At 59.3% G+C, this 25,184-nt stretch overlaps 1 protein-coding gene across 4 annotated transcripts; it reads right to left on the bottom strand.

Moving 5' to 3' along the window:
• Positions 1-295: 295 nt before the first annotated feature.
• Positions 296-24,941, bottom strand: POLD1 (DNA polymerase delta 1, catalytic subunit). 4 transcript variants are annotated; one of them, XM_028477737.1, is made up of 27 exons: positions 24,815-24,941; positions 16,527-16,729; positions 16,051-16,164; positions 13,908-14,054; positions 13,695-13,820; positions 13,456-13,624; positions 13,284-13,365; positions 13,073-13,202; positions 12,395-12,561; positions 12,030-12,134; positions 10,899-11,039; positions 10,709-10,819; positions 10,322-10,489; positions 10,111-10,199; positions 9,926-10,042; positions 9,620-9,733; positions 9,143-9,290; positions 5,523-5,618; positions 5,270-5,407; positions 3,962-4,137; positions 3,492-3,644; positions 3,249-3,351; positions 1,878-2,010; positions 1,687-1,800; positions 1,314-1,366; positions 1,142-1,239; positions 296-548 (listed from the first exon to the last, which is right to left on the bottom strand). In XM_028477737.1, exons 2-27 carry the CDS (start codon positions 16,726-16,728, stop codon positions 443-445), a joined length of 3,300 nt encoding a protein of 1,099 aa, XP_028333538.1. In that variant the 5' UTR covers position 16,729; positions 24,815-24,941; the 3' UTR covers positions 296-442. The 4 variants fall into 4 exon arrangements, 3 of the variants coding, with proteins under 3 accessions (XP_028333538.1, XP_028333539.1, XP_023988147.1); XM_024132379.2 differs by having other exon boundaries at positions 297-548; positions 10,298-10,489; XM_028477738.2 differs by lacking the exon at positions 9,620-9,733 and having other exon boundaries at positions 10,298-10,489.
• Positions 24,942-25,184: the final 243 nt, after the last annotated feature.

Raw genomic sequence — 25,184 nt, 5'->3', positions numbered from 1 at the left:
GGTGGAAACATTGTGGGTGTGTGACACGGGAGGGGGTCCCCCTGGTCGTTCCGGGGAGTGGGAGCCTCCAAGCCAGGGGCTGCCCCAGGCCTGGAGGAAACAGGTCAGCACCTGGAGGGCGGGGCAGGCGGGGCAGCCGGGCCAGAGGAGCTTGTGCCCATAGATGCTCTGCTCACTGGGGCCTCGAGGGAGGGCTCGTGGGGGTGGGGGCGAGACCCGGCCCAGGGATCTTGCAGGGAGGGTGAAGGAGTCCGGTGAGGGCCTCCTGGGGGTCAGCGGATCCCACTGAGTGGAGCTAACCCATCTGGGCCAGAGCTTACGACAGTGGACCACGACCCCCCAGGGACCACAAAGCACCGGGTAACAAAAGGCCTGAACTTTATTAATTCTCCGCCCATCCCACCCCACAAGGCCCCTGTGGGAAGTCGGCCGAGGTCAGAGGTCACCAGTCCTCGGGGCCGGGGGGCCCGAAGCGCCTCAGAAGCTGCTCCTGGTCCTCCAGGTCCTTCCGCACCTTCTTGCGCATGTAGAAGATGGGGCAGTCCCGGCTGCGGGCGAGGACGGGGGTCAGGGCCACTGCCGCTTCCCCGGGCGCACCAGAGTCCTGTTGGCCAGCCCAGCGGCGGGGCGGGGGCCGTTCCCAGGACTTTGGCCCCTGTATGCTGCCCACCCAACCCCCCTCCCACGATGGGCTGTTTGCTCAGCGGGCATGGGGGGAGCCGATAACAGCGGGTGCTCGCTCAGGCGCTGGCCCACCAGCCGTATATCACCTGGCACCTGGCGTGGGAACCCGCCCCGCCCACCCGTTCCCTGGGGAAAGGCTGGCCCCGCCTTGGCGGAGGGAGCCAGGACTGTCTGTGTGTGTGTGTGTGTGTGTGTGTGTGTGTGTGTGTGTGTGTGCGTGTGCGCGCCCGCGCGCGTGAGATACTGGGTGCCCAGCGCTCCCCACTCAGCAGCCCCCAACCCCACCCCAAGAAGGCTGGGATGGGCACTGGCCCGTTTTGCAGGCCAGGACGCCGAGGGTCGGCGATGCAGGGGGCGCCGAAGCCTGAGAGCCCGGAGCCGGGGCTTTGGTCCATAGGCCTCGGCAGCTCGGAGGAACCTGGGTAGTCCAGCGCTGGGGCCCAACAGGCGTGCCCACCTGGTGCAGATGACGTCCTCGTGCAGGCTGCCCTGACAGCGCTGGCACTGGGTCCAGAGGCGCGAGAAGCGCTCCTCCAGGGCGTTCAGGTGGGACACCTGGGGATGGAAGGGCTGAGCGGGCGGCCCTGCGCACCCCCAGCTGCCCCTCCCCGCCTCCCCCGACCCCTCACCTCCTTCTGATACAGCTCCGACTCCCGGGCTTCGCAGAACTTGCACACGGCTCCTGGGGTGGGGGAGGGGGGCAGGTCAGCCTGGGCCGCCCCACCCCTGCCCCTTCCCCACCCACTGCCCGTCCCGGCTTCTGAAAGTCCCCATCGATGAGAGAACAAGGGAGCAAGTGTGTGGAGAAAACTCCCTGGGGAACTCCCGGGGCGGGGGGCCCAGGACCCTCGTGGGGCTGCCTGCAGACAGGAGCCCTCCACCCAGGGGCCGGGGCCTATCCAGGTAGACAGGCCAGCTCGTGGGGCCGGTGCCGGGGACCTCGGGTGATGGCAGAGGTGGGAGGGCCGGGGGAACGGGGTCGGGGTCGGGGACGGCGCTCACCCTGGTGGCTGAGGACAGTGCGGCAGCCAATGCAGCAGTTCTGGCGTTTGGCGAAGGCCAGGAGGCCGCCCACCCTGCCCGTGAGCACCGTCTTGCAGCGTGTGTGGTCCCCACCTGCGTGTGAAGGCAGGCGGTGGGCCCGGTGCCCTCCCCCGACCCCCCCCCGGTGCCCCGGCTGCCCCCATCCGTACGCAGCAGCACGGCCTCGGCTCGGCCCTCGCCCAGGATGGGCTCGAAGATGCGCAGGAGAGGCTTGGCGAGCTGCTGCTCCAAGTAGTACTGCGTGTCGATGGGCAGGCTGTGCTCCAGCACGAAGAGCGGGTCCTGCGGGCAGAGCGGCCAGTGTGGTCTCCCCAGGGGGGCAGAGTGCAGGGGCCGCAGCCACACACACAGGGGGCCCGGAAGGGATGGGGGCTGCGGTTCCTGCCAGGCAGGCGGCAGGAGCTGTGGTCCCCAGCGGGCAGCCAGGGTGGAGGGCACCCGGAGCTGCCATGCGTCTTCCGGTCATGAGTGGGGCAATGGTGGGGGGGCAGTCACTGGGCCTGGACTGGGATGGGGTCCGAGGTCATGGCGGTCTCTGGCCGCGGGCCCTGTGATCCATGCTAGGGTCCACAGGTAGGAGCCCTCAGGTCACCAGGGAAGGGTCAGAGTTCATGGTGGGGACAGGAGATGTGAAGGTGGATGTGAGCTGCAGCTGAAGGTTGGAAGCCAAGATAAGAGGTAGCGGGACAGGAACTGGGGACTGACGAAGGGGTGGGGGGGGTCAGAGGTCACTGGACATCCAGGTCGGACGGGGGAGGGTATGAATCCAAGAGAATTACAAGTTGGAGAGCCAGGATCAAGGAGCCAGTAAGAGACACAGAAACAGAGGTGGTGACACAGACACTCTCGCTCTGCGGAGTGAGGCTAGGCCCCCTTCTGCAGGACGGAGCCAGGAGGGGTCAGAATAAGGGGGGTGGGGTGGGGGGCCTCTCCAGAGGGTACCGGGAGGCCCGGAGCAAAGCATCACAGAGCCAACTCCCCGGGGTGTGTTGCGGGGCGGTTCTCAAGGCCCCGTGGGGCCTGCGGAGAGAAACACCCTCCCCGCCAGGCCTGGAAAGCAGAAGTGAGAGCAGAGGAGAGCTGGGCGGGAGCGGGCAGCCCAGGTGGGCCTGACCTCGGACTTCATGTAGGCGGCCACGCCCTTGGCGGCACTGACGGGGGAGGGTATGAATCCAAGAGAATTACAAGTTGGAGAGCCAGGATCAAGGAGCCAGTAAGAGACACAGAAACAGAGGTGGTGACACAGACACTCTCGCTCTGCGGAGTGAGGCTAGGCCCCCTTCTGCAGGACGGAGCCAGGAGGGGTCAGAATAAGGGGGGTGGGGTGGGGGGCCTCTCCAGAGGGTACCGGGAGGCCCGGAGCAAAGCATCACAGAGCCAACTCCCCGGGGTGTGTTGCGGGGCGGTTCTCAAGGCCCCGTGGGGCCTGCGGAGAGAAACACCCTCCCCGCCAGGCCTGGAAAGCAGAAGTGAGAGCAGAGGAGAGCTGGGCGGGAGCGGGCAGCCCAGGTGGGCCTGACCTCGGACTTCATGTAGGCGGCCACGCCCTTGGCGGCACTGATGATCACGTAGGGGACACGGTCGCCCAGGCTGGGCGCGCTCCCGGGGTCCCGCTTCCTCATCCTGCGGGGAGACCGGGGCGGCGGGCCGGGTGAGGGCAGGTGGGATGGTGGGGGCAGGCTGGGGGGTAGGAAGTGGTGGGCCCAGCTGGTGGCAGAGGGGCTATTTCTGGCCGGCCCCGCCCCCTCCCGCGCTGGGCTGACCTCTCGGCCAGCTCCACATGGGCCTGCTTGCCCGCGTAGTCTGCGGCTGCGCGGGTCAGCTCCTTGGTGATGACCAGCTGGGAGATGTCGATGCGATTACACAGCAGGTCGGAGATGACGTCCTGCGCGTGTGCCACGGCGCCCGCGGGGTCTCTGCAGTGGGGCGGACGAAAGGACGGGCGTCACCAGTGGCTGTGCCCGCCCGGCTGGCACCTCCACTGCCCTGAGGCTGGGGGACCAGGATGCGCTCCAGGGACGGGGAGGGGCCCTGCCCGGCCGCAGGCTGCCAAGTGGCAGAGGCAGGGCCGGAACCCGCAGCTGTCCGACCCCACACTCTTTCCACAGCTCCGCCACCGACGAAGGGCTGGGCCTGACACCTGTGTCCCCAAGGGAGGAGGGGCTGGGGGCCGGGCTCCTGGGCCTGAGGGAAGAGAGGCCGGGCTCCAGGTCCGGGTGAGGGTTCCACACACCGGTCGATGAGCAGGCGGCGCAGAGAGGCGGTGACGAGGTTGGCCACTAGGGGGCAGTTGTCCCTGCGCACGGCCTCCAGGCCCTTGCAGTCCATGCGGTCATGGGCGTCGGGCCGGGAGGAGAAGAGCAGGCCCGCGTACCGCTTCTTGCTGATGAGCAGGTACGGGAAATAGACCTGGCGGGAACCCGCGGCTGAGACCCCCTGAGGCTGTGGGGGCCAGTGCCCCATCCTGAGGCTTCCCCAGAAACAGACAGGGCCAGACAGGGATGGCCTCTGGGACACAGGATTGGGACACGGGAAGATGGACCCTAAGACCCCAGCACCTCAGCTCAGGGGGACACCCTCAGCATTCCAGGGACCCCAAATAGGAAATGGGCTGGGATGAAGCTAGACCCTAAGACCCGAGATCCAGACACTGGGGTGAAGTCTGGAGAGCCCCAAATGGGGGCCTGAAACAGACCTGAGGCAGACGGGGGAGACCAGGCAGCACCCCCTCAAAGAGAGGAGACTAAGGGCAGGGAGTGAGCCCTGGGCCAGGGACCTCCCCAAATTGACAGGCTCCAAATCTGAGAGGTGTACCCCAAGGCCTGACCCCAGCTTTGAACGCGGGGGATGAATCCGGCGTGAGGGCTCCCAGACCCAAGCCTGTCGCACGCTGGGAGGCAGGAAGCGCTGGACAGCAGTGCCCCGATCCAGGAGTTGCCCCGTCAGGGCCCCTGCTGCACAGGACAGCCCCTGAAAACACCTGAAAACCAGAGACGCTCCGAGACCGACGAGGTCTTTTGGAAACAGACACCGTTCTGCGTAGCAAAGCCCAAGGCTTTTGGAGGTTTCCAAAACCAAGGTCCCCAAACTCAGGAGGATCCAGGCAACACAATACCTCAAAACTGGGGCTTGCGAAAATGATTTTTAAGTAAATAAATTTTTTAAAAATAAGGGACTTCGCTGGCAGTCCTGTGGTTAAGACTCGGCGCTTCCACAGCAGGGGGCGCGGGTTCGATCCCTGGTTGGGGAACTAAGATCCTGCATGCCGCACAGCATGGCCAAAAAAAAATTTTTTTTAATAAATAAATAAAACTGGGGCTGATGAACTCAAAAGAATAGGATACCCAGGGCACCCAGATCAGCGTACCTCGAAATGGAGACATAAGCAACAGTGGGCGTTCCTGGATGCTGATGCAGTAGGAGAACCCCACCCAAATGCACTCAAACTTTGCAGGCACCCTGAGAATCAGAGACACCCCCCCCCCCAAAACTGGCAAGACCCACGTCTGCCCACTCCAAGCGCTGGGGGGCCCCCACTTACTTTCTCAAACTCTAGCCGGATGGGTGAGGGGAAGTGGCCAGACACCCAGTCCGCAGCCTCCCGTCCCAGGGCCATGGCCTCAGCCACAGAGGAGACGCCAAATCGGCACATGACAGAGTCAGTGTCACCATACACCACCTGGGGAGGGGCACGTGTGACCAGAGGGTTGGGGAGATGCTGGTGGCCCCTGCACTTCCCACACCAGCCCCAGGCCTGTCTCAGGCCAGCAGTGGGAAGGCAGGAGGCCCCCGACCTTGGCATTGGCACTGTAGTTGTTCTCCACCGTGTACTTGGACTCCACGAGCTGCTTCGTTTTCTCAATCATCTGGCGCCCGAACCCAGTGACGCTCTATCAGAGAGAGAAGCAGGCAGAGTGAGGGCCCAGGGGCCGTCCCCAGGGAACACGGGCTTCGGGTCCCACCTCTGCTGCTTTCTGCAGGTGTGAGTATGGATGAGCCACTGCCCCTCTGGGCCTCAGTTTCCAAATCTGCAAAACGCGGCTACTGAGCTGCTCCTTAACGGTCTGTTGGAAGTAGGTCCCTGGCCCAGAGCTCTGGGCACAGAGGAGGAACTGACTGCAGCAAATAGTGGTGGAAAGGCTGGAGCCAGAAGAGGCCATCAGCTCAGCGTCTCTCTCCACGGAGGTGCTGAGAATCTGCGGACACTGCAAGCAGCTCTCCGTGGTGCAGGACCACTGACATTCTTGGTCCCATCCCCCTATCCTTGGACAATCAGAAATGTCCCCCCAAAGGTAGGGTGCTGTACCAGGGCCATGGAAAGACCATTCCTTTCCAAATAAGGAAACTGAAGCTGGGGGAGGAGAAGGGACGCACTAAGGAGAAACAGGCATGACTCTTCTGTTTTTGTTTGGATCGGCTCAGAAAACCTTTGTCTTTAACTAGAGCATTGAGGCCACTTATGCTTAGTGTAATTACTGATTGTATCTGAGCTTAAATCTACCATCCAACTGTCTTCTATCCGTCCCACCCGGTCTATGTTCCTTTTTCTTTCTAACTTCTTTCTGGAATGACTTTTTTTTTTTTTTTAATTCCACTCTGCTGCCCCCATAAGCTTGAGAGACAGAAATAGGGAAAGAGGCTAAGAAACAGAGACATAACAGAGACAGAGGGAAGGGGCTGAGAAGGAAATGACAGAGAGACAAGGCCAGGAAGCAGCAGCTGCTATGAGGAAGCCCCAGGGGAAGCAAAGCCACACCCTCCTGCCTGGCCTCCCCTCGGGGCTGGAACCTGACAGCCAAACATCCACTTCTTTCCACCAAGGAGGATGGGAGATGCCCCCAGATTATGAAGGGCCAGTAAGAGCAGTAAGGGTGGCCTACTGTAAGAGATTAACCTCGCTCAAAGAGAGGCCTGGCTCTCGGCTGGCTCCTGGGAGGGAACCTCTAAGCCAGGGGTCCCCAACCCCCGGGCCATGAACCAGTACCGGTACGTGGCCTGTTAGAAACCAGGCCGCACAGCGGGAGGCGGGCGAGCAAGTAAAGCTTCGTCTGTATTTACAGCCGCTCCCCCGCCACCCCGGTTGCTCGCATTACTGCCTGAGCTCCGCCTCCCGTCAGATCAGCGGCAGCATTAGATTCACACAGGAGCCCACGAACCAGCCCACGGACCCTGCTGCGAACTGTGCATGTGGGGGGTCTCGGCTGCGCGCTCCTTGTGAGAATCTCATGCCTGAAGATCTGAGGTGGAGCTGAGGCGGTGGTGCCAGCGCTGGCGAGCGGCTGCAAATACAGACCATCATCAGCAGAGAGGTCTGACTGCACAGAGACCATCATAATTCACTCGCTTGCAGACTCATATCAGAACCCTATCAGTGAGTGGCAAGTGAAAACAAGCTCAGGGCTCCCACCGACTCTGCATTACGGTGAGCTGTGTAATTACTTCATTATATATTCATTATATATGCCAATGTAATAATAATAGAAATAAAGTGCACAGTAAACGCAACGCACTTGAATCATCCCCCAACCATCCCCCCCCCCCCCCCCCCCCCCCCCCGGCCCCGCGTCTCCCCCCCCTATCAGTGAGTGGCAAGTGAAAACAAGCTCAGGGCTCCCACCGACTCTGCATTACGGTGAGCTGTGTAATTACTTCATTATATATTCATTATATATGCCAATGTAATAATAATAGAAATAAAGTGCACAGTAAACGCAACGCACTTGAATCATCCCCCAACCATCCCCCCCCCCCCACCCCAGGTCCATGGAAAAATTGTCTTCCACGAAACCGGTCCCTGGTGCCAAAAAGGTTGGGCACCGCTGCTCTAAGCCCTTGGCGTGTCCTGCCTGACAAGTGTCTTTGTTCATCTGGGACCTTGGGTCACATCAGGTGATCTGTGCTAACGTGATTTATGGTGGGGCCTTGGGCCACATGGTATCCAGCTTGACATCTGGAGGGACTGGAGACTGAGTAACTAAGGTCAGTCACATGGCGCTCCATGCACCTGACCCCCAATAAAAACCCAAGACACCAAGGCTCAGGGGAGCTTCCCCAGTGGGCAGTACCGTGTGTATGGTCACACATCAGTGCCGGGAGGAACAAGTACTGTCTGCAGGACTACCCTGGGAAAGGCAACTGGAAGCTTCCACCTGGTCTCCCCTGGACCCTGCCCCATGTGCCTTTCCCTTGGCTGGTTTTAATCCCTATCCTTTCACTGTAATAAATCATAACCACGAGTATAACAGCTTTTCTGAGTTCTAGGAATCCTTTTAGTGAATCACTGGGTCTGAGGATGGGCTTGGGGCCCCCTGAACTGTAAGTGGGGGTGTGCGTGCACAGGCCCCTCCCAGCATAAGGCCCACCCACTGCCAGTTCTTCCAAGAGTTCCACCCACAGCCATGTGAGGACTGACACAATGTTCAGGAAGGGAGCTCCCCGTGGCTGGAGGCAACCAAGTCTGGAATATGCAGGGACCCAAACCCCAGGGGAAGGAGCTAGACAGAAGACCTCTCTAAGAATCTCTTAGGCCATGAGCTGAGGCACTGATCCCAGCGTGGCAGAACCTGACTCAGGCGCTCTGTGGTCGTGCCATGGGTCTGTTTTTCTGTGTGAACAGCAGAGTCAACAGGCCTAGGATGCTGCTGTGGCGGGGAGGGAGGTAGTGGGCTTTTATGCCCACATTCCCTCTCAGAGCAGAGCACTGCCCTAGCACCGGCCAAGCATCTTCACTGGGATCCTCACAAGGGACAGAACAGGGGACCCCCGTGCCTGTTCCAGCTGTGACCAAGAACACACCGTGAATCAACTGCCAGAGCCTGACCGTGCTGTTGGGTGACCCCCCCAGCCCCGCCCCAACCCCCCGACAGAGACACAGCCCTGTTCTCCCATCAGGAGGAGGGAGGGAACCTGCTCTCTGCTCCCCCACCCTCATGGGGACCAGGGGAGGAGGTGGGCTGGGGTGGAGACTGCCAGGGACATAGGGGCTGTCAGGTGACTGTGTGACAGGTGGAAAGGAGGAGCAAAACTGCTTCCCTCCCTCAGTCGCTCGGCCTCTGCCTCCCCCGCCACCGCCCCGCTCCACCCAAGCCCTCCCGGAATTTATCTGTCTGCACAGTGCCAACTGCTTTCCCATGCACATTTACTGCTGTCACCATCTGTGTCCCCGCGAGGCTAGGCACCAGGGGAGGAACTCTCATCCACCGTGTCACCTGCTGGACCCACGGGGCACAAGGCCCAACCTACAGTGAACTGTCAGCAAGTGTTTGCTGAACCAACGAATGAACCAATCGCACAAGCATCCACTCTCCAAAAGGTCAGCGGGTTGGGGCGATCTGGGCCCTGACCTCTACTACACTGAGCCCTGGTTCTCCCCAAGGGGTGGTTGTCTGTCCCCTACCTGCCGCCGTGCACTCACCTGTGAGATCTCCAGGCACGGCAGCTTGCCCACCTGGGCACCAGTGAAGCCGTACACAGAGTTGGCGCTCACTTTCAGCGCCAGCTGCCGCCCGTCCAAGACCTGCCGCCGTAGGGGGTCTGTCTCCTTGGCCAGCTCGGCCTTGGCCCTGGGAGGAGAAGGAGGAGGGGGAGGCAAAGGCCACTCAGGTGGCATCTCAGGCCTCAGGGGCAGACGAGAGGCCCGGGCCTGGGCACTGGTCAGGGTGCCTTTCTAGAAAGGGGTGCCACATACACTCGTGCAGGTTGCACGCTGCACAGAGGTGCCCAGCAGAGGGGCTGCAGGGAGGTGCCTGCAGGGGGCGCCTTGTTCTAACTCAGACACAGCTGCAGCTAAGTGCACCCATGACGGACAGGGATCGCCAGGCTGCCCCAGCGAGGCTGAGCTCTGAGCAGCGGCGGGCAGGGCGGGGGTGGGCGGCCGGGCTCAAGAGCCCACCTCTTCCGGGCGCCGAGCAGGTTCTCCAGGATCTGGGGCAGCAGCCCCTTCCGCACCGCCGCCTTCACAAACTCGTCCCCCGTGGGCGTCTTGATGAACTGATCCTCGGTCAGGCTGGGTCGAAGGTGGTGGGGGTGACGCCTGGCCTCCCCGGCTCCTCCTCCTCCACGCCCTCCCAGGACCCCCCCCCCCCACCTCTTGCCAGTCCCCTCCCCTCCCCACTAGCTCTGGATCGCCAGCCCCAGCCCTCCTGAGGCCGGCCCCTGGGGGGCCTCGGGGTACACGTGGTGAGGGGGGCCACCATACCCCAGTTTCTGGGCGGCCCCGGGCCGCAGGAGCGTGGTGTAGCACAGGTTGTGGGCCATCATGATGGACGGGTACAGCGAGGAGAAGTCCAGGGTGGCGATTGGGACATCATAGTACCTGGGGGGCCGGGCGGAGTCAGGGCGGGGAGCCCCCCTGTCCCCGCCAACCCCGCCACCGGGCCTTACCCTTTGAGGGGCTCGATGACCGTGGCGCCCGTGTAGTCCTCGCCGCCCTCTGTCTTCACCACGGGCATCAGCAGCCCCTCGCGCATGGCCTGGGAGGGGAGAAGGCGGGAAGCGTGGGTGGGCGCGGCCAGGGCCCCTCAGCGGGGAGCGTGGTGGCCGGGGCCCGCCCTGGGCTCCGCCCGCTGACCTGCCGCAGCAGCTGGGACACGACCTTGACCTGCTGGCCGCGGCTGAGCAGGTAGCTGAGGGGCACGCCGGTGACGCGCGCCATCTCCATGGCGTTCACCAGCACCATGAGGCGCTCCAGCAGCCGCAGGGGCAGGAAGGCGTCCTTGAGGCAGTACACGGCCAGGCGGCGGCGCGTCTGCTCGTTCCCGTTCTGGGGACGGGGCGGGGATTAGGCGACAGCGTGGGACGAGGGAGGAAAGGGGGGCACAGTCCGAGGACCGAGTGCGGCCCGGGGGTCGGGGCAGGGTAGCGGAAGGAAGGTCGCCAGGGCGGAGGTCGCGGGAGTGGGGGCAGAGGTCGAAGGTGGGAGCTCAGGGGGAGGCGGGGGAGCGGGCGGCGGCGGCGGCGGCGGCGGGCGCGGCGGCGGCACCTGCAGGTCAGCGATGATGCTGTGCTGCACGTCCTCCTTCTGCTCGCCCAGGAAGTGGAAGCTCACGGCGTTGAGCGTGTACGACCGGAGCCGGTACTCCCGCAGCAGCACCTGCGGCGAGCGGGGGCGGGTGGGCGGCGGCCCCGCGGAGGCGGCCCGGGACGGCGGCCCCCTCCCGGCCCGGCCGTACCTGCAGCATGTCCATCTGCACGCGGCCCGCCATGCTGACCACCTTGCTGTCCCGCCGGCCGGTCTGCCTGGACTGGAAGGACGAATCCCGGGTGCTGGAGCGGAGGCCGGACACGCGGCCCAGGAAGGGGAAGGCCTGCACCTGGGGGCACAGCACGTGGGGAGGGCGGGGGCTGCGGCAGCGGGATCCACAGGGCCGAGCCACAGGAACGGTGACCAGACAACCCACGCCACGACACCCCCTGCGGTGCCACCCTCTCTTCCTGCTGGGAGCCCCGTGGGCAGGGGCAGCTCTGGGGCAGGACCCTCTGCAGCTGGGCAGGCACGGGTGGGAGGCTGGGACAGGGAGAGTCAGGGGCCTGAGGGCTGTGGGCGTGAGGGGGCAAGGAAGAAAATAATACAATATACCCCGTTAGGAGTTGAACCGGGGCCCCCCCAAAAGATGCCGAAGTCCTAACTCCTGCACCTCAGAATGTGACCTCATTTGGAAATGGGGTCTTTGCAGGTGAGCAAGTTAAGTTGAGGTCATTAGGGTGGCCCTGATCCAATATGACTGTGTCCTTAGAAAAAGGGGACATTGGAGCACAGAGACATGCACAGAAGGGAGAGTCAGGGAGAGTGCCATGTACACTCCAGCAATGTCTGAGGCGACCGGAAGCTAGGAGAGAGGCCTCAGAAGGAACCAACCCTGTGACACCTCGACTGGCCTTCCAGCCTCCACACTGAGAGACAACACACAACCGCGGGGCTTTGTTACGGCAGCCCTTGCAAGCTCATACGCCCCCCCAGGCCCACACCAGATTCAAGCATCAAGGTTTTGCCACCTACTTCAAGGACACCCCCTTTTTTCCTTATTTTTTGTTGACACATTTTAAAGCCCGAAAAACAAGGCACTGCACCCCTGCCCGCTTCAGTCTGCCCCTCGAAATACACGAGCCTTTTCTCGCTTAACCACAAACGCTTCCTCGCCTCTGCAAAAGCCACAGAAACCTTCTGGGCTCTGAACGGGGCCGGGACGGGGCCAGAGCCAGGGTTTCGGGGAGGCCTCTGGAGCTGCTGGGCAGCCGCCCACACCCTGAGCCCTCAGTGGGGTGTCTGAGGGCAGCCCCATGCCCCCACCCGCCTGCCACACCTTGAGGATCTGGGCCCGGGAGATAAGGTACGGAAGGTCGAAGTTCTGGATGTTGTAGCCAGTGATCACGTCGGGGTCCAGGATGCGGACGAAGGTGGACCAGGCCTGGGGCAGGAGCACACCGGGTCACCCAGGCTGTCGGCCTGGTCAACCCCCTGCCGTGGATCCTCCCCACTCCTGGAATGTTCTGGAAGCCCCCAAGAGCAGCCCGAGAGCCCTCCCACCCGTGGAAGAAAGACTGGGAAGGTGCTTCTGAAAATAACGAATCCAGAGGGGAGAGGGCTCAGAAAACGGCCTCGCGCCTGGGAGGTGCAGCGTGGGGAGCTGAGGAAAGTGGGGGTCGGGGGGCGTGGAACGAGAGCCACCTGGAGCAGGTCCTCCTCCCGCTCGTAGCTCTGCACCTTGGCGCCCAGGATGGGGGCGCAGGGCCGCAGGGTGAGCGCCAGGCGCAGGAAGGGCTCTGGCTCGCCCCAGCGCAGGCCCAGTGAGCAGATCTGGATCACGGGGTCCCGCTCGGGCTCCGGAAAGATGCCTGCGAGGGGAGGGCGGAGGGGGAGGCGGGGACCTGACCCCTGATGCTCCCTCGTGGCACATGGGGTGGGTGCCCCTCTAAATCTCACCTGGCCCACCCACTCCTTTCTGTCCCCACCGCCTGCAGACCCTGCACACTCCACCCTGGCTCCCCCGCCGCCTGCAGCTCCCGGCCCTCTTCCCCATCCCTCACAGACTGGGCCCTGCTGCACCAGCGCCTCTGCACGTGCTGCGCTCTCTGCAGGGAGTGCTTTCCCCGCCCCACCCCCCGGCCCCTCCCTCTTCACTAAGCTGCCCACCCGTCTGAAGCAGCCCCGTCTGTCTCCATCACCTTCCTCCTCTGCGTTGCGAGTCTTTTAATAACCTGTCTGCCTGTGTGTCTACTCCCTTCTCCCTGAGTGAGCTTGAGGAGTGCAGGGACTCCCGGGGCGGGACTGGCGCATCGCTCCCATCCGGAAGCGGAAGCGGGGAGGGAGGAGCGGGGAGGGAGGGCCGCCAGGCCCGGGACACACCTTTGCGGCCGGCGCACTCGATGTCAAAACTGAGCACCCGCAGAGGTGCGATTCGCTGCCACCGCCCTTCTGGCGGGTGACTGGCCACATCCGACCACCGCACGTCCGCCTCCAGCTGACACAGTGTGGCCTGTGGGGACAAGGTGGGTCGGCGCCCGCGGGTCCCGGCTCTGTGTCCCCCCGCCCCGCCCCGCCCCGGGGACCCACGCACCTTCCCCTCCGACCTCAGGACGTATTTCCCAGCCGGGAGTTCCAGCCAGTTGCAGCCAACGATGTCCGCGTCCACCATGAACCTGCAGGGGGACGAGGGTCAGCGGGCAGAGGCTGGCTGGGGGGGTGAGGGGAAGGAGGCGAAGGTGGGAGAAGCGAGGCGGGGGCCATACCGGATCTCAAAGTCGACGTTGGCCTCGTAGGGCGCGAAGCTGGGGGTGCCCAGGCCGGCCACGCGGATGCCCTGCTCCAGGACGCGGCGGGCGGGAGCCACGAGGCGGGGCAGCGCCAGGGTGATGCGCAGAAACGGGGAGGGGCCGTGGCCGTGGTACCCAAACATGCCTGCAGACGGAGCGGGTTGGCGCGGGCCCGGAGGGACCCCCACCCACCTGGCCCCTGGGGCGGCACTCACTCTGCCGGGAGCACAGCTCCGTGGCCAGCACGGCCGGCCCCGTGAGCCCCTTGCCCCCACGCTGGTCCCGGCTGATGGCCGCGTCCAGCTCCCGCTGCAGCTCGCTCAGGTGCTCAGGCCCAAACCCTGCGGGGGGGGGGAGGGTGGTCAGAAGTGCAGGGGGCCTCCAGGCGGTAGGGGCGAGGAGGGGCCTTCAGGGTCGGGGCCACTCACCAGGGGGTGCCGGGGTGTAGAAGTAGGGCGCGAAGCCGTGGATGTGGCAGCAGACAGAGACGCCCTCGTCGGTGACCCCAAAGGCGCGGATCACCGGCACGGAGTCCTGGGACGGCGGGGGCACCCCAGGCAGGGGCCGTGCTGGGCCTGGGGGTGTCATAGGGTAAGGCAGGGGCTGCTCTCTCGGACACCTCAAAGGTGTGCCTGCCTCCCTCCTGGTTTACGTGTCCACCCTTGGCCTCCTTACAGCCCTTTTCCCACTGCACAGCTAGAGGCAGCACCCAATTTTTTCTGCAAATTTCAAAAGCAGAATCAACTTTGTGTGGGCAGCATCGTGAGCTTTAACGTAGGGATAGATTCGTGTAACCACCACCAAACCGGGGTACAAGACGGTCCTGTCACTCCAAACAGCTCCCTCATGCTGCCCCTTTGTAATCACACCCGCTTCCACCCCGCCCCCTGGCACCACTGGTCTGTTCTCTGTCATCCTGATTTTGTCTTTTTGAGACCATCCACGGAATGGAGTCAAACAGTACATAACCCTCTAGGTCTGGCTTCCTGCACTCAGCATGGCACCTCTGGTATCCATCCATGTCGTTGCGTTTGGCAAGTTTGTTCCCTTGTATTGTGGAGAACCGCTGTGTGATATGTTATCCATTCACCTGCTGCAGTGAGTTGTTCCTGGTTTGGGGTGGATATGAATAGAGCTATCAACATCCATGGATTTTGTTTGAATGTAGGTGTCTGTTTCTCTAGGGTAAATATCTAGGGGTGGAATTGCCAGATTCTATGGTAAGAGCAGGTTTAACTCTTACATCTCAATAAAGCTTGGGGAAAAAACCAAAAATCCAATTACCACCAGAAAAATAAAAAAGAGTCGGTTGAACTCTGTAGGAAACTGCCAGGTTGTTTCCCAGAGCGGCGGCATCAAACTGCGGCCCCGCCGAGCACAGGAGCTCCTGGCACTCCGCAGCCTTGTCCGCACTTGGTGTTGGTGTATTTTACTTTAGCTTTCCTCGCAGCTGTGCGTTTGTGTCTCATGGTGGCTGTCATGTGCATTTCCCTGATAGCTGATGACGCAGCACATCATCTCATGTGCTTACTTGCCATCGTAGATCCTCTAGCGAATTGTCCAAGTTTTCTGTCCACTTTCGAACTGGATTGTTTTCTTTCTCTTGAGATCTGAATGTTCTTTACTCGCAGCACTGGTCCTTTGTCGGACATATGGACCACAAACGTTTCCTCCCCGCCTGTGGCTTGTCTTTTCATTCTCGTACGGGGGAGTCTTCGAAACACAAGTCAGGGCTTGGAGGGGCTCTCTCCATTGCCAAGGACTCCCCAGCTTTCTCAGAATGGCGCCCCGAGGTCCTCACTGGGCCAACGGGATCTCCCGCGACCTCCCACCTTCACCTTCACCCCTCGCTCCCGCCTCACTGGTCTCCTGGCTGTTCCTTAAACATACCAGGCCTGCTCCCTCCTCAGGACACTCTGCCAGGAATCCTGCTTTCCCAGACATCCCTAGAGTTCCTCGCTGCCTCCTCAGAAGGGCCTTCCTGCACCTCCATGACGCGAGGTCCAGCACCGCCGCCCTACTCGATGCTCCTTGGTTACCCTCACCACCACCTCACGTTCCGCTTCTTTTTTTTTCTTTTCCTGGCCGCACCGCGCGGCTTGTGGGATCTTAGCTCCCCGACCAGGAACCGAACCGGAGCCCTCGGCAGTGAAAGCAGAGTCCTAACCACTGGACCGCCAGGGAATTCCCTCCACCTCCTTTCTTATTCTGCCTCTCCTTCTAGAACGTGAGCCTCTGAGCGCAGGGACCTGGTCTGCCTGGAACAGGGCTGCCTCAGTGCAGACACTCATTTGTTCCCGACTACCTGGACGGATGAATGGATACCACACCACACACCTCTCCCCTCTGCGAGGAGCCAGCTCCTTCAGGCCTCATTTAGAAGATGTCCCCCTCCTCCAGGATGCCCCCACCCCAGCCCTGTCCCTCCCTCTCGCAGCCCTGGTCACCTGGGCAGGGACTATCTGTGTCCATCTCCTCCCACAGAGCCAGAGGGGCTGCCCTGACCCAGCCTCCACCCGGGTGCCCAGGGCCCCTCCTCCCACCCACCAGGCCTCTGTCCCCCAAACTCACCCACGTAATGGTCGATTTCCAACTGCTGGAAGATGAGGGGCTCCGCCTGGGGGTCGAGGGGGGGCGGGGAGGGCCGAAGCCACCGGGCATCTACGGCTGTCGGGGAGAGCTGCCCTGGATGCGGGAGAGGGAAGCAGGGCTCCATGGAGTTGTGGTCCTGCTTCGGAAATAAGTACTAACTGCCTTCCCAGCCCTGCCAGTGATCCCTCAGGTGGCATCAGATTTGTGAAAAGAAAGTCAGGTGGAGGTCGTGGTCTGGATCAGGCCGGAAACTCGAGAGAGATTGAGGAGTCAAGGGTCAAAGTTAGACTGGAAGTGACAGGAAACAGAGGTGGCCTACTGACATGGGGTCAAAGGTCGGCCCCTTGTGGAGCTCAAAGTGAGCCGGGGGCTGGCAGTTAGAGGTTACAGGTCAGCTCCATGGTTCAGAGGCATGACAGGTGTGGGGTGCAAGGGGCTCCTGCTCTAGGTCTCACCGTCCGCAGCCCCCTCCAGGGCCGACTGCAGCTCCTCCTCCTCCTGTTCCTGCAGCCTGTGCTCTGCCTCCATCTCCTCCATCAGTGCCAGCTCCTCCTCGAACTGCGATGGCTGATATGCCTCATCCTCATCCCAGAGGCCCCCACGGGCTCGCTTTGGGGGCACCCCAGGCCCTGGGCCTTGTCGCCGCTTACCATCCATCCTGTGGGGCAAGTTGGAGCGGGGTGAGGGTGCCCATCCTCTCCATGGCCTCCCATGCACCCACCATGACGGTGAGCTTTTTAAAAAAAAAATCTCCAGAGTGGGGAATTCCCTGGGTCCAATGGTTAGGACTCTGTGCTTTCACTGCTGAGGGTGTGGGTTCAATCTCTGGTTGGGGAACTAAGATTCCACAAGCCGTGTGGCGCAGCCAAAAAATAACTAAATATAAATCAATCAACCAATCTCTGGAGTGCTTGAAGAGTAACATGACTCTCCATCCCCCCACAAACACTCTCCCCACCCCAACCCCCGCCACAGGCTCAGGCGGTGCTGGCACCTTCCAGATGCTCAACAGTCATCAGCAATGCCCAGCTCAGCTTAACCCTTTCCTCACATGCTCAAGCCCTCCACATAGTTTTTGTCCTTGTTTGCTTGCCCCTTGCCAACCCCTTGGCACCAGCCCTGCACACCCTCCACCCTCTCTCATCACAGACTTGGTCCTCAGCTCATCCCTTTCCTTCCCATAAGCCCCTGTCCTCAATGCCCTCGCCTGCCCTTCTCCCCACTGGCCCAGGCCTTCCTTCTACAAACAGCTGGGAAGCGCCTCCTTCAGGCCTGTAATTTGAAATTATTAAAAATGAAAAAATTTTAAATTAATTATTTATTTAGAAAAACAAGTTGTAAAAAAGTACACTTCTCCTAGCATCAGTCCAGGACGGAGGGGATTATGAAAACTAAGAGCAGACCCAGACCCAGCTGGGAGAGAGTAGGGGAGGGGACAGGTCAGCTGCCCTAGGTTCAAGGGAACACCTCTGGATCTTATAGCTATCCCCCCACATCCAGTCTCCCCTTAGTCCTTTTTGCAACAGACCCCTTGCCTTGGAGCTGCCACAGGCAGCCCTGCCTGAGACTACAGTTCCCAAAGTGCATTGCGAGGGGGTAGTCACATGATCGTGTTCTTTCTCATGGAATGGGGGTGAACGTGAGGTGTGCAACTTCTGGGACAGCCTGAAAAGAAAGCCTGCCTTCCAGCCTTTTCCCCCTTCCCCATGGCTGAAGCGTGGATGTGGCGGCAGTGCGCCAACCTTGACGACGGGGACAAGGACAACACTGAAGGGAATGCAGAGTTCCAAGATGGAAGGAACCTGGGCCCTTGACAACCTTCTGGAGCAGAGCTGCCTACCTTTGGATGGTTATGGGGAGACATAAACTTGTATCTTGCCTGGGCTACTGTGCCTTGGTGTTTCTTTGTTATAGCAGCTTAGCCTAGATCTTAACAAACACAGCATGGAAAAATTCTGAGCTGACTGGGGACGTGTTACGGCAAATGTTGGTGGTATACAATGGTACGTTTCTCAGCATTAAAAAGGAGGTGGCCGCTGATATACTCACAGGATGACCGAATTTCAAATAGATAGCTAATGGGAAGCAGCCACATAGCACAGGGAGATCAGCTAGGTGCTTTGTGACCACCTGAGGGGTGGGAGGGAGATGCCAGAGGGAAGGGAAGAGATATGGGGATATATGCATATGTATAGCTGATTCACTTTGTTATTAGCAGAAACTAACACACCATTGTAAAGCAATTATACGCCAATAAAGATGTTACCAAAAAAATGCATAAAAGAAGCCAGACACATGAGTACATGCTGGGGAAATGCAGAGTTACTTTTGGGGTGATGAAAATGTTCTGAAACTAGACAGACAGAGGTGGTGGCTGCAGAAAATTGTAAATGCACTAAATGCCACTGACTACACTTTAAAATGGTTAATTTCACCTCAATTTAAGAAAACAGTATATATTGTATGATGCCATTTACACAAAGTTACAGAATAGACTAAGCTCACCTATGGTACTAGAAATCAGGCTGCTTCTGGGGTGGGAGAGATTGACTGGGAAGGGGCAGAAGGTTGTTTTGTGGTGTGATGGAAATGTGCCGTACATCCAACTGTATGCTTGAGACCTGTGCATTTCACCATATGTAAATTGCACCTCAAGTAAAAGCAATAAAAGTGGGGAGGCTGCAATTCCACATCTAGGGGTTTATGCTACAGATACACTATCACATAATGAAAACCTGCGTTTACAAGGTTATTTCCGACAGCATTGTTTGCAGTCGCAAAAGACTGGAAACCACCTAAATGTCCTCCCCTGGGGGACTGTTTAAATAAGTTACATGAATTCCATTCCATGGAATATTATGCAGCTCTATAAAGGAATGAGGAACCTCTCTATGTACTGAGACAGAGGACTCTCAAAGACCTATTGTTAGGCAGAGAAAGCAAAGTGCAGAATGTTGTACGTAAGAGAACTTTTGTATATATATATATACATATATTTTAAAAAGGTGTCTAAGAAAATGAAGAAAATGTTTACCCCGATTCTAATCATTAGGAAACAATCAAACCAAAGACAAGACTGGCCCGCAAGATGGAATCTTCAAAAAATGTCAAAGTCACGAAGGGGGTTAAAAGGGCCAGGAAACTTTTAGATTAAAGGAGAGACTACGTAGTCATGACAACTAAATGCAAGGTCAGATCTTGGATTAAAAAAACAAAAATAGCTCTGAAGGGTATCACTGGAAAAACTGGGCAAATTGAACAAGGACTGCCTATGAGATACCAGTATCTGCCTCATGGTAAATGGCCTGATTATAATTATCCTGTAGTATCACGATGATTACCACTTGCAAATAGTTCAGCCAAAAAAAAAAAAAAAAAAGTGTACATGCATCAAGATAAAGCAAATGCGGCAGCACATTCACAACTGGCAAATCCAGGCAAAGGGTACGTGGGCGTTAATTGTTCTTGTCTTGGGACTTCTCTGCAGGCTTGGAATTTTTCAGAATTAAAAGTTGGAGGGAAACACATAAAATAAAGGTAACATTTCACAAGGTGGGTGGGAGAATATATCTAAAGATGTTGGCTTTTCATGCATAGTTCTGGCAGGATGGGTAATAAACTGGCAACACTGGCTCCCTGGGGGGCTGGGGTGGGAAGACAGTCTGACCAAGAGCTAATTCATATACCATATGATTCACGCATTTCAAGTGTATAGTTAAATGGTTTTTAGTATATTCAGACTTGTGCAACCATGACCACAGTCCATTTTAGAACACCTTCAACGCCCCAAAAAAAGACCCTCTGGAGTCAGCCCATCCCCCTCCTCCCCCTCCCCGAAAGCACCACTGATCCACTTTGTCTAGATGGATTTGCCTATTCTGGGCATTTCCTAGAAATGGGCTCTTGTGTCTGGCTTCTTTCCCTGCGGACGATGTTGTCAAGGTCCACCCCCGTAGCACGGGTCAGTGCTTCGTTCCTTTCAATGCCTGAGTATTTCCCCACCGCGTCGCCATCTCACATTGTTCATCCACGAGGGTTGTTTGCACCTTTGGGCTCTTGTGAACAGTGCTGCTATGACCGTGCAAACGCGGGTTTTGTATAAGGAGAAAGAATCTGGACCAGCTCTCCTTTTGTGCCCTCTGAAGTAACTGTGAGAGATGCAGAGAGTCAGGACCTGGGGGAGAAACCCGGGTGAGGCAGAGGAAACTGAGGGTTTCCAGGAGCCTGGAGGAGTGGCCAGACCTGGCCTGGCAGAGGGAGCCGAATGGTAGACGGGGGCCGAATGGCAGCCCTGGGTCACTGGGCTGTGGCCGGGGGGGCACGATGGGAGGGCAGCTGTCACCGGAGCAAAATCTAGGGTCCTGGACTAGTACCCTATCCCAGGCGCTGCCCTTAGCGCAGTCAGGCGAGGCAGCATCAGAAGGAAGGAGGCCCCGGGGTGTCCCCCCTCAGGGGCCCCGGCGCAGAGCAGGAGTTTGGCAAACGCTGTGAGCTTCTCCCTTTCTAGACGCTTCAGTAGCAAATACTGAACAGCGAGCGAATCCAGCAGCAACACAACGATGAGCGTCTGCTTCGGGTCAGACACCAGCTTCTCTGTGACACTCCCTCCCTCGAGGTTGTCATCCCATCCCACCCAACCTCACGGCTTTAAATGCCACCTCTACGCTTTTGTGTCTCCGAGCCAGACTTCAGCCCGGGCTCCAGACTGACAGATCCACTGCTCACTGTGAGCAGGTCCCTTCAGGCACCCCAGACTCCAAAGCCGGTCTCCTGATCTCCCCACAACCGTGCTCCGCGTACCACACCATCTCCCCCGATTCAGTAAGCGGCAGCTCCCATCAAGCCAACAGCCTTGGAGTCACCCCAGCTTCTCTCTTCCCCTCAGACCACACGCTCACTCCATCTGCAAACCCCATCAGGTCTGCCTTCCAGCGGATAGGAGTCCCACCACCTCTCAGCCTCCCAGTCTGGTCCTTCTGGCTCCCTAAAATGGTTGGCCTCTTTATTTTCTGCATCGCTGTTTGTCTGGCTCCCCCTGCTGGAAAATGAGCTCCTAGCGGGCAGGGATGCAGTTTCCTTTACTGAAGTATCACAGGTGTCAATAACAGCGTTTGGATCATAGAGGGCGCTCAAGAAATATCTGTTGGGACTTCCTCGGCGGTCCAGCGGTTAAGACTCTGCACCTGCAAGGCAGGGGGCGCGGGTTCCATCCCTGGTCTGGGAACCAAGATCCCACATTCCCTACCACAAGGCAAAAAAAAAAAAAAAAAAAAGGGGGGGAGGTGCTTCCTGCCATCAGCATCCTCAGACCCCCCGCCATCCCCCAGACTACTGCAACGGCCCTGATTCCCGACCTCTCCCAGCCGAACCAGCTTAAAAAGCCTCCTCCCCCACACCTGGGGAATTTGTCTGCAGGGCTCGCATTCCCCTGTGAAAGAATTAAAAAATTTAAAAAATTAAAATAAAACGACTATGATGAAAAAAAAAGAAAGATCTGTTGAATGAATGAATGGCTTCTTCCCCCACCCCACCTCCATCTCCGTCCTTGCACCCTGCCCCCTCAGTGTTCTCCACCCAGGAGCCAGAGGGATGCCATACAAGTGTGTCAGATCATCCATCCCTGCTCTGCTCCGACGCTGCCCCTGGCTCTCATCTCATGCACAGTTAAAAGCAAAGCCCTCATCTTGGCCCACGAGACCCTGCACAACTGCACCCCGCCCTTCACGGACACCACCTCCGCCCTCTTTCCCTTGCTCACTCCAGCCACTTGCCTCCTCTCTGTTCCTTAAACACCCCAGGCTTGGTCCTATCCCAGGACCTTTGCACAAGCTGTTCCCGCTGCTCTGCAAATGCTCTTCCCCAGATCTTCCCATGGCTCCCTCCTTCCCTCCTTCGGCTCTTGGCTCGAGTGTCCCCTACTCAGTGAGGCCTGTTTAAAAATACAGCCCCCCGCCCCATCCTGATACTCTCCAACCCCTTCCCTTGCTTTACTTTTCTTGCTGGCCTTTGTCGCTGTCTGGTGCACTGTACCAGGTCTTAAGAGTTCTCAAAGTGTGGTGCCCTGGACCTGCAGCATGAGCTTCTGGTGGGAACTTGTCTGAATGCTGACTGTCAGGCCCCATTCCAGGACTACTGAACCAGGGCCTCTGGGGGTGGGGCCCAGCAATCTGTATATCGAGCCCTCCAGGGACTCCGATGCTGCTCAAGTCTGAACACCACTGCTTATTTATTTTGCTTACTGTCTGTTCCCCACGAGGAGAACGGAAACGCTGTGAGAGCGGGGATTTCATCTTTGTTTCCTGCTATATCTCATGTCCCCGGGAGAGTGCCTGGGACTGAGTACGTGCCCAATAAACATTTTCCGAATGAGGAAGGAAGGAAGGAAGGAAGGAAGGAAGGAAGGAAGGAAGGAACTCACAGAATTTTCACCAAAACTTCTGAGGGTTGTGTTGCTATTAACCCTCCAACACAGCGACTGGAACTGAGGCCCAGAGAGGTGAAGCCACCTGCCCAAGGCGGCACAGCTAGCTCAGAGGGGCAGAGCCAGGGTTCAAACCCAAGCAGGCTGGCTCCAGAGCCCCACCGGAAACCAGCGCTCCAGACTGCGGCCTCCAGGTGTGCCAGGAGAGGTATGGGGGTGACCTGCCCTCTGCCCAGCTGGGGAGACAGAATGAGGACAGACTCATCAGCCTGCTCACCCCCGTATCCTGGCTCACGCACATCTGCTGAGGGATTGATTAAATAATGACAGGTGGACCTATTCACTCCTGCCCCCCAGAAAACTACACACTTTTCATTCTTTGGTCTTGTCCCGCCTCTGAGCCTCCCTGATTCCCGCTGCCCTTGGCACAGGTTGGGGACCACGTGGGCTTGTGTCTGACTCCCTCACCAGGCAGAGAACCTTCGAGAGTAGGGCAGGGCTGATGCTTCTCTGGGTCCCCAGCATTATCCAGCATGGAACGTGGTCTTGGGAAGTATTTGCTGAATGAAATCCTCCTTTTTCTTGGCCACCTAACTCCTCTGCATCCTCTGAGACTCGGCTCTGGTTCAGCTCCTCCACGCTGACCAGCTGCCCCTTGGGGTTCTCAAAGTGCCTTGGAGCACTTCCGTTACTGTACAAGCCACGATGGCTTTGGGCTGGGAGGTCCTCAAAAACAGGGGTCAGGGGCTCACTCCAGTCTGGGTCCCCAGCATCACCCAGCATGGTGCCTGGAACACAGGCCACTTCAAGTTGTGTCCGTTTAGACTCCTCTCCAGCGTCACCGACTCCACAAGTCTGCACTGAGCCCTGGCCTTCTTCTCTTGGCTCCCAAAGACTAGCACTACCTCTTTATAGCTCAGAGCGCTCTGGCTTGAGGGTTCCTGTCCTTCCCCCAACCAAACTGAATTATCACTGGCTCCCCAGGGCCTAACAAAGGCCCTGCCACACGAGCAGCTGGCTGAAGGAATGAAGAGAGGAAATAGCATTGCAGGAGGAGGGAAGGGCATGGCAAAGGCCCTGAATGGGACAGCAACCTGAGGGGCCTGGGTGGGGAAGTGCAGGAAGTAGGGGGAGAAAAGGCAACAAGAGGTTCCTGGAGTGGGTGTGGCCATGAACCTGAGACACTGACATCACCCTGCCCACTCACTCCACCTAAGCTCTGCCCTCAGGGTGGCACCCCCAAACTCGTCCCCGCTCAGCCTTCTCTCTCCAGCCTGCTGCTCAAACCGCAAACCGCAGTAATCTTGGGCTCCCCTTTCCTACCCTACCCCATCGTGCGGGCTCAACCCCAAACACAACCTACGCCTGACGGATCCTCCCCACCTGCACTGCAGGCGGAGCCACCTACGGTGGCCTCCTGCCTCCTAACTGGCCTCCCTCCTTCCACTCTTGCTCCTGCTACAGTCTTATCTTCAGTCAGCCGCCAGGGACTTTTTTTAAAACGCAGGGGAGGGTCATGTTGCTGGGACGTTTAAAACCTCCCCCGGCTCCCTACCGAACCTAGAATAAAAGCTAACCGCACACCGAGATTCACAAGGCCCTGCAGGATCTGGTTCTCTATCCCGTCTCCAGCCCCACCTGTTCCCTCCAGCTACAAGCACTCCAAGTTCCTTCCTACTTCGAGGCTTTTGCCCTGGATGATCCCCTGCCCGGATCGTTCTTCACGTGGCTGACTTCTCTCTCAAATGTCACTTCCCCAGAGAGACGATTCCTGATCACTCTAGTTAAAGAAGCAGGCTACTATGTTTTACTTCACTTGGGATAACGTATCACAGGCTTGAAAGCATTGCTTTATCGTTTATACTTATTACTTGTCTACTGTCTGTCTCCCCCTGAGACAGGGACCTTTTCTGACCTGTTCCGGTTGTAGCGCCTGCTTCTAGAACAGTGCCTGGCACAGAATACTCAATATTTAGTGAATAAAAGATGACGCTATGCCCCCACGTGCACCATTCAGTCCCCAATGCCTCCGGAACCGGTCGCCCCAAAGACCCTCCAGGGTGAGTCCACGGAGCCCAGCGCATGCGCCCCCCGCACGCCGAAGGGGCGCCCCACCCTCTTCATCTTCCCGCGCGTCCCCGTGCACGCGCCCACAACAGGCCCTTGCCCCTCTTCCGCGCGCCCCCAAGCCAAGGGCATTCCTCTCGCCGTCACAGCCATGCGACCCCTCACAACCCTCTCTCAGACTCACGTGCCCGGCTCCTCAGGCCCCCTTCCCCGCCAGGCCGAACCTCCTGCAATTTCCCTTCTCCCGTAACTCACCCGCTTCAAACGGCGTTTCCCGCCACAGCCCACGCCGCCGTGACCCCTGACTCCGGCGCGCGCAGGCCCAGAGTAGAGGCACGCCGAGCCGGGCCACGCCCCTACCGCCCGAATACGGGAAAGCCACGCCCTGTTTCCCCCGCCTCTGGGGCACAGGCCACGCCCCCTCTTTCAGCCGCGGGCTGTGGTCTAGTCCCCTTGCTGACGAACCCTCGCCGAACCACGCCCCTTCTGACGTATGCGGCTCAGAGCCACGCCCACTCCTTGCCGAAGCGTCGCGACCCAGTGTTATCTGAGCGCGCGCCCGGGCACCGTTCATTCTTCAGCTCGCGCAGCCAGACTTTTTCCCTCTCCGTAGAGGCTGACCGGT

This window comes from Physeter macrocephalus, chromosome 17 (assembly GCF_002837175.3).
Source record: "Physeter macrocephalus isolate SW-GA chromosome 17, ASM283717v5, whole genome shotgun sequence".
Lineage (NCBI taxonomy): Eukaryota > Metazoa > Chordata > Mammalia > Artiodactyla > Physeteridae > Physeter > Physeter macrocephalus.
Note: the sequence above shows the minus strand (reverse complement) of the source record. Positions and strands in the feature narration are given on the sequence as shown.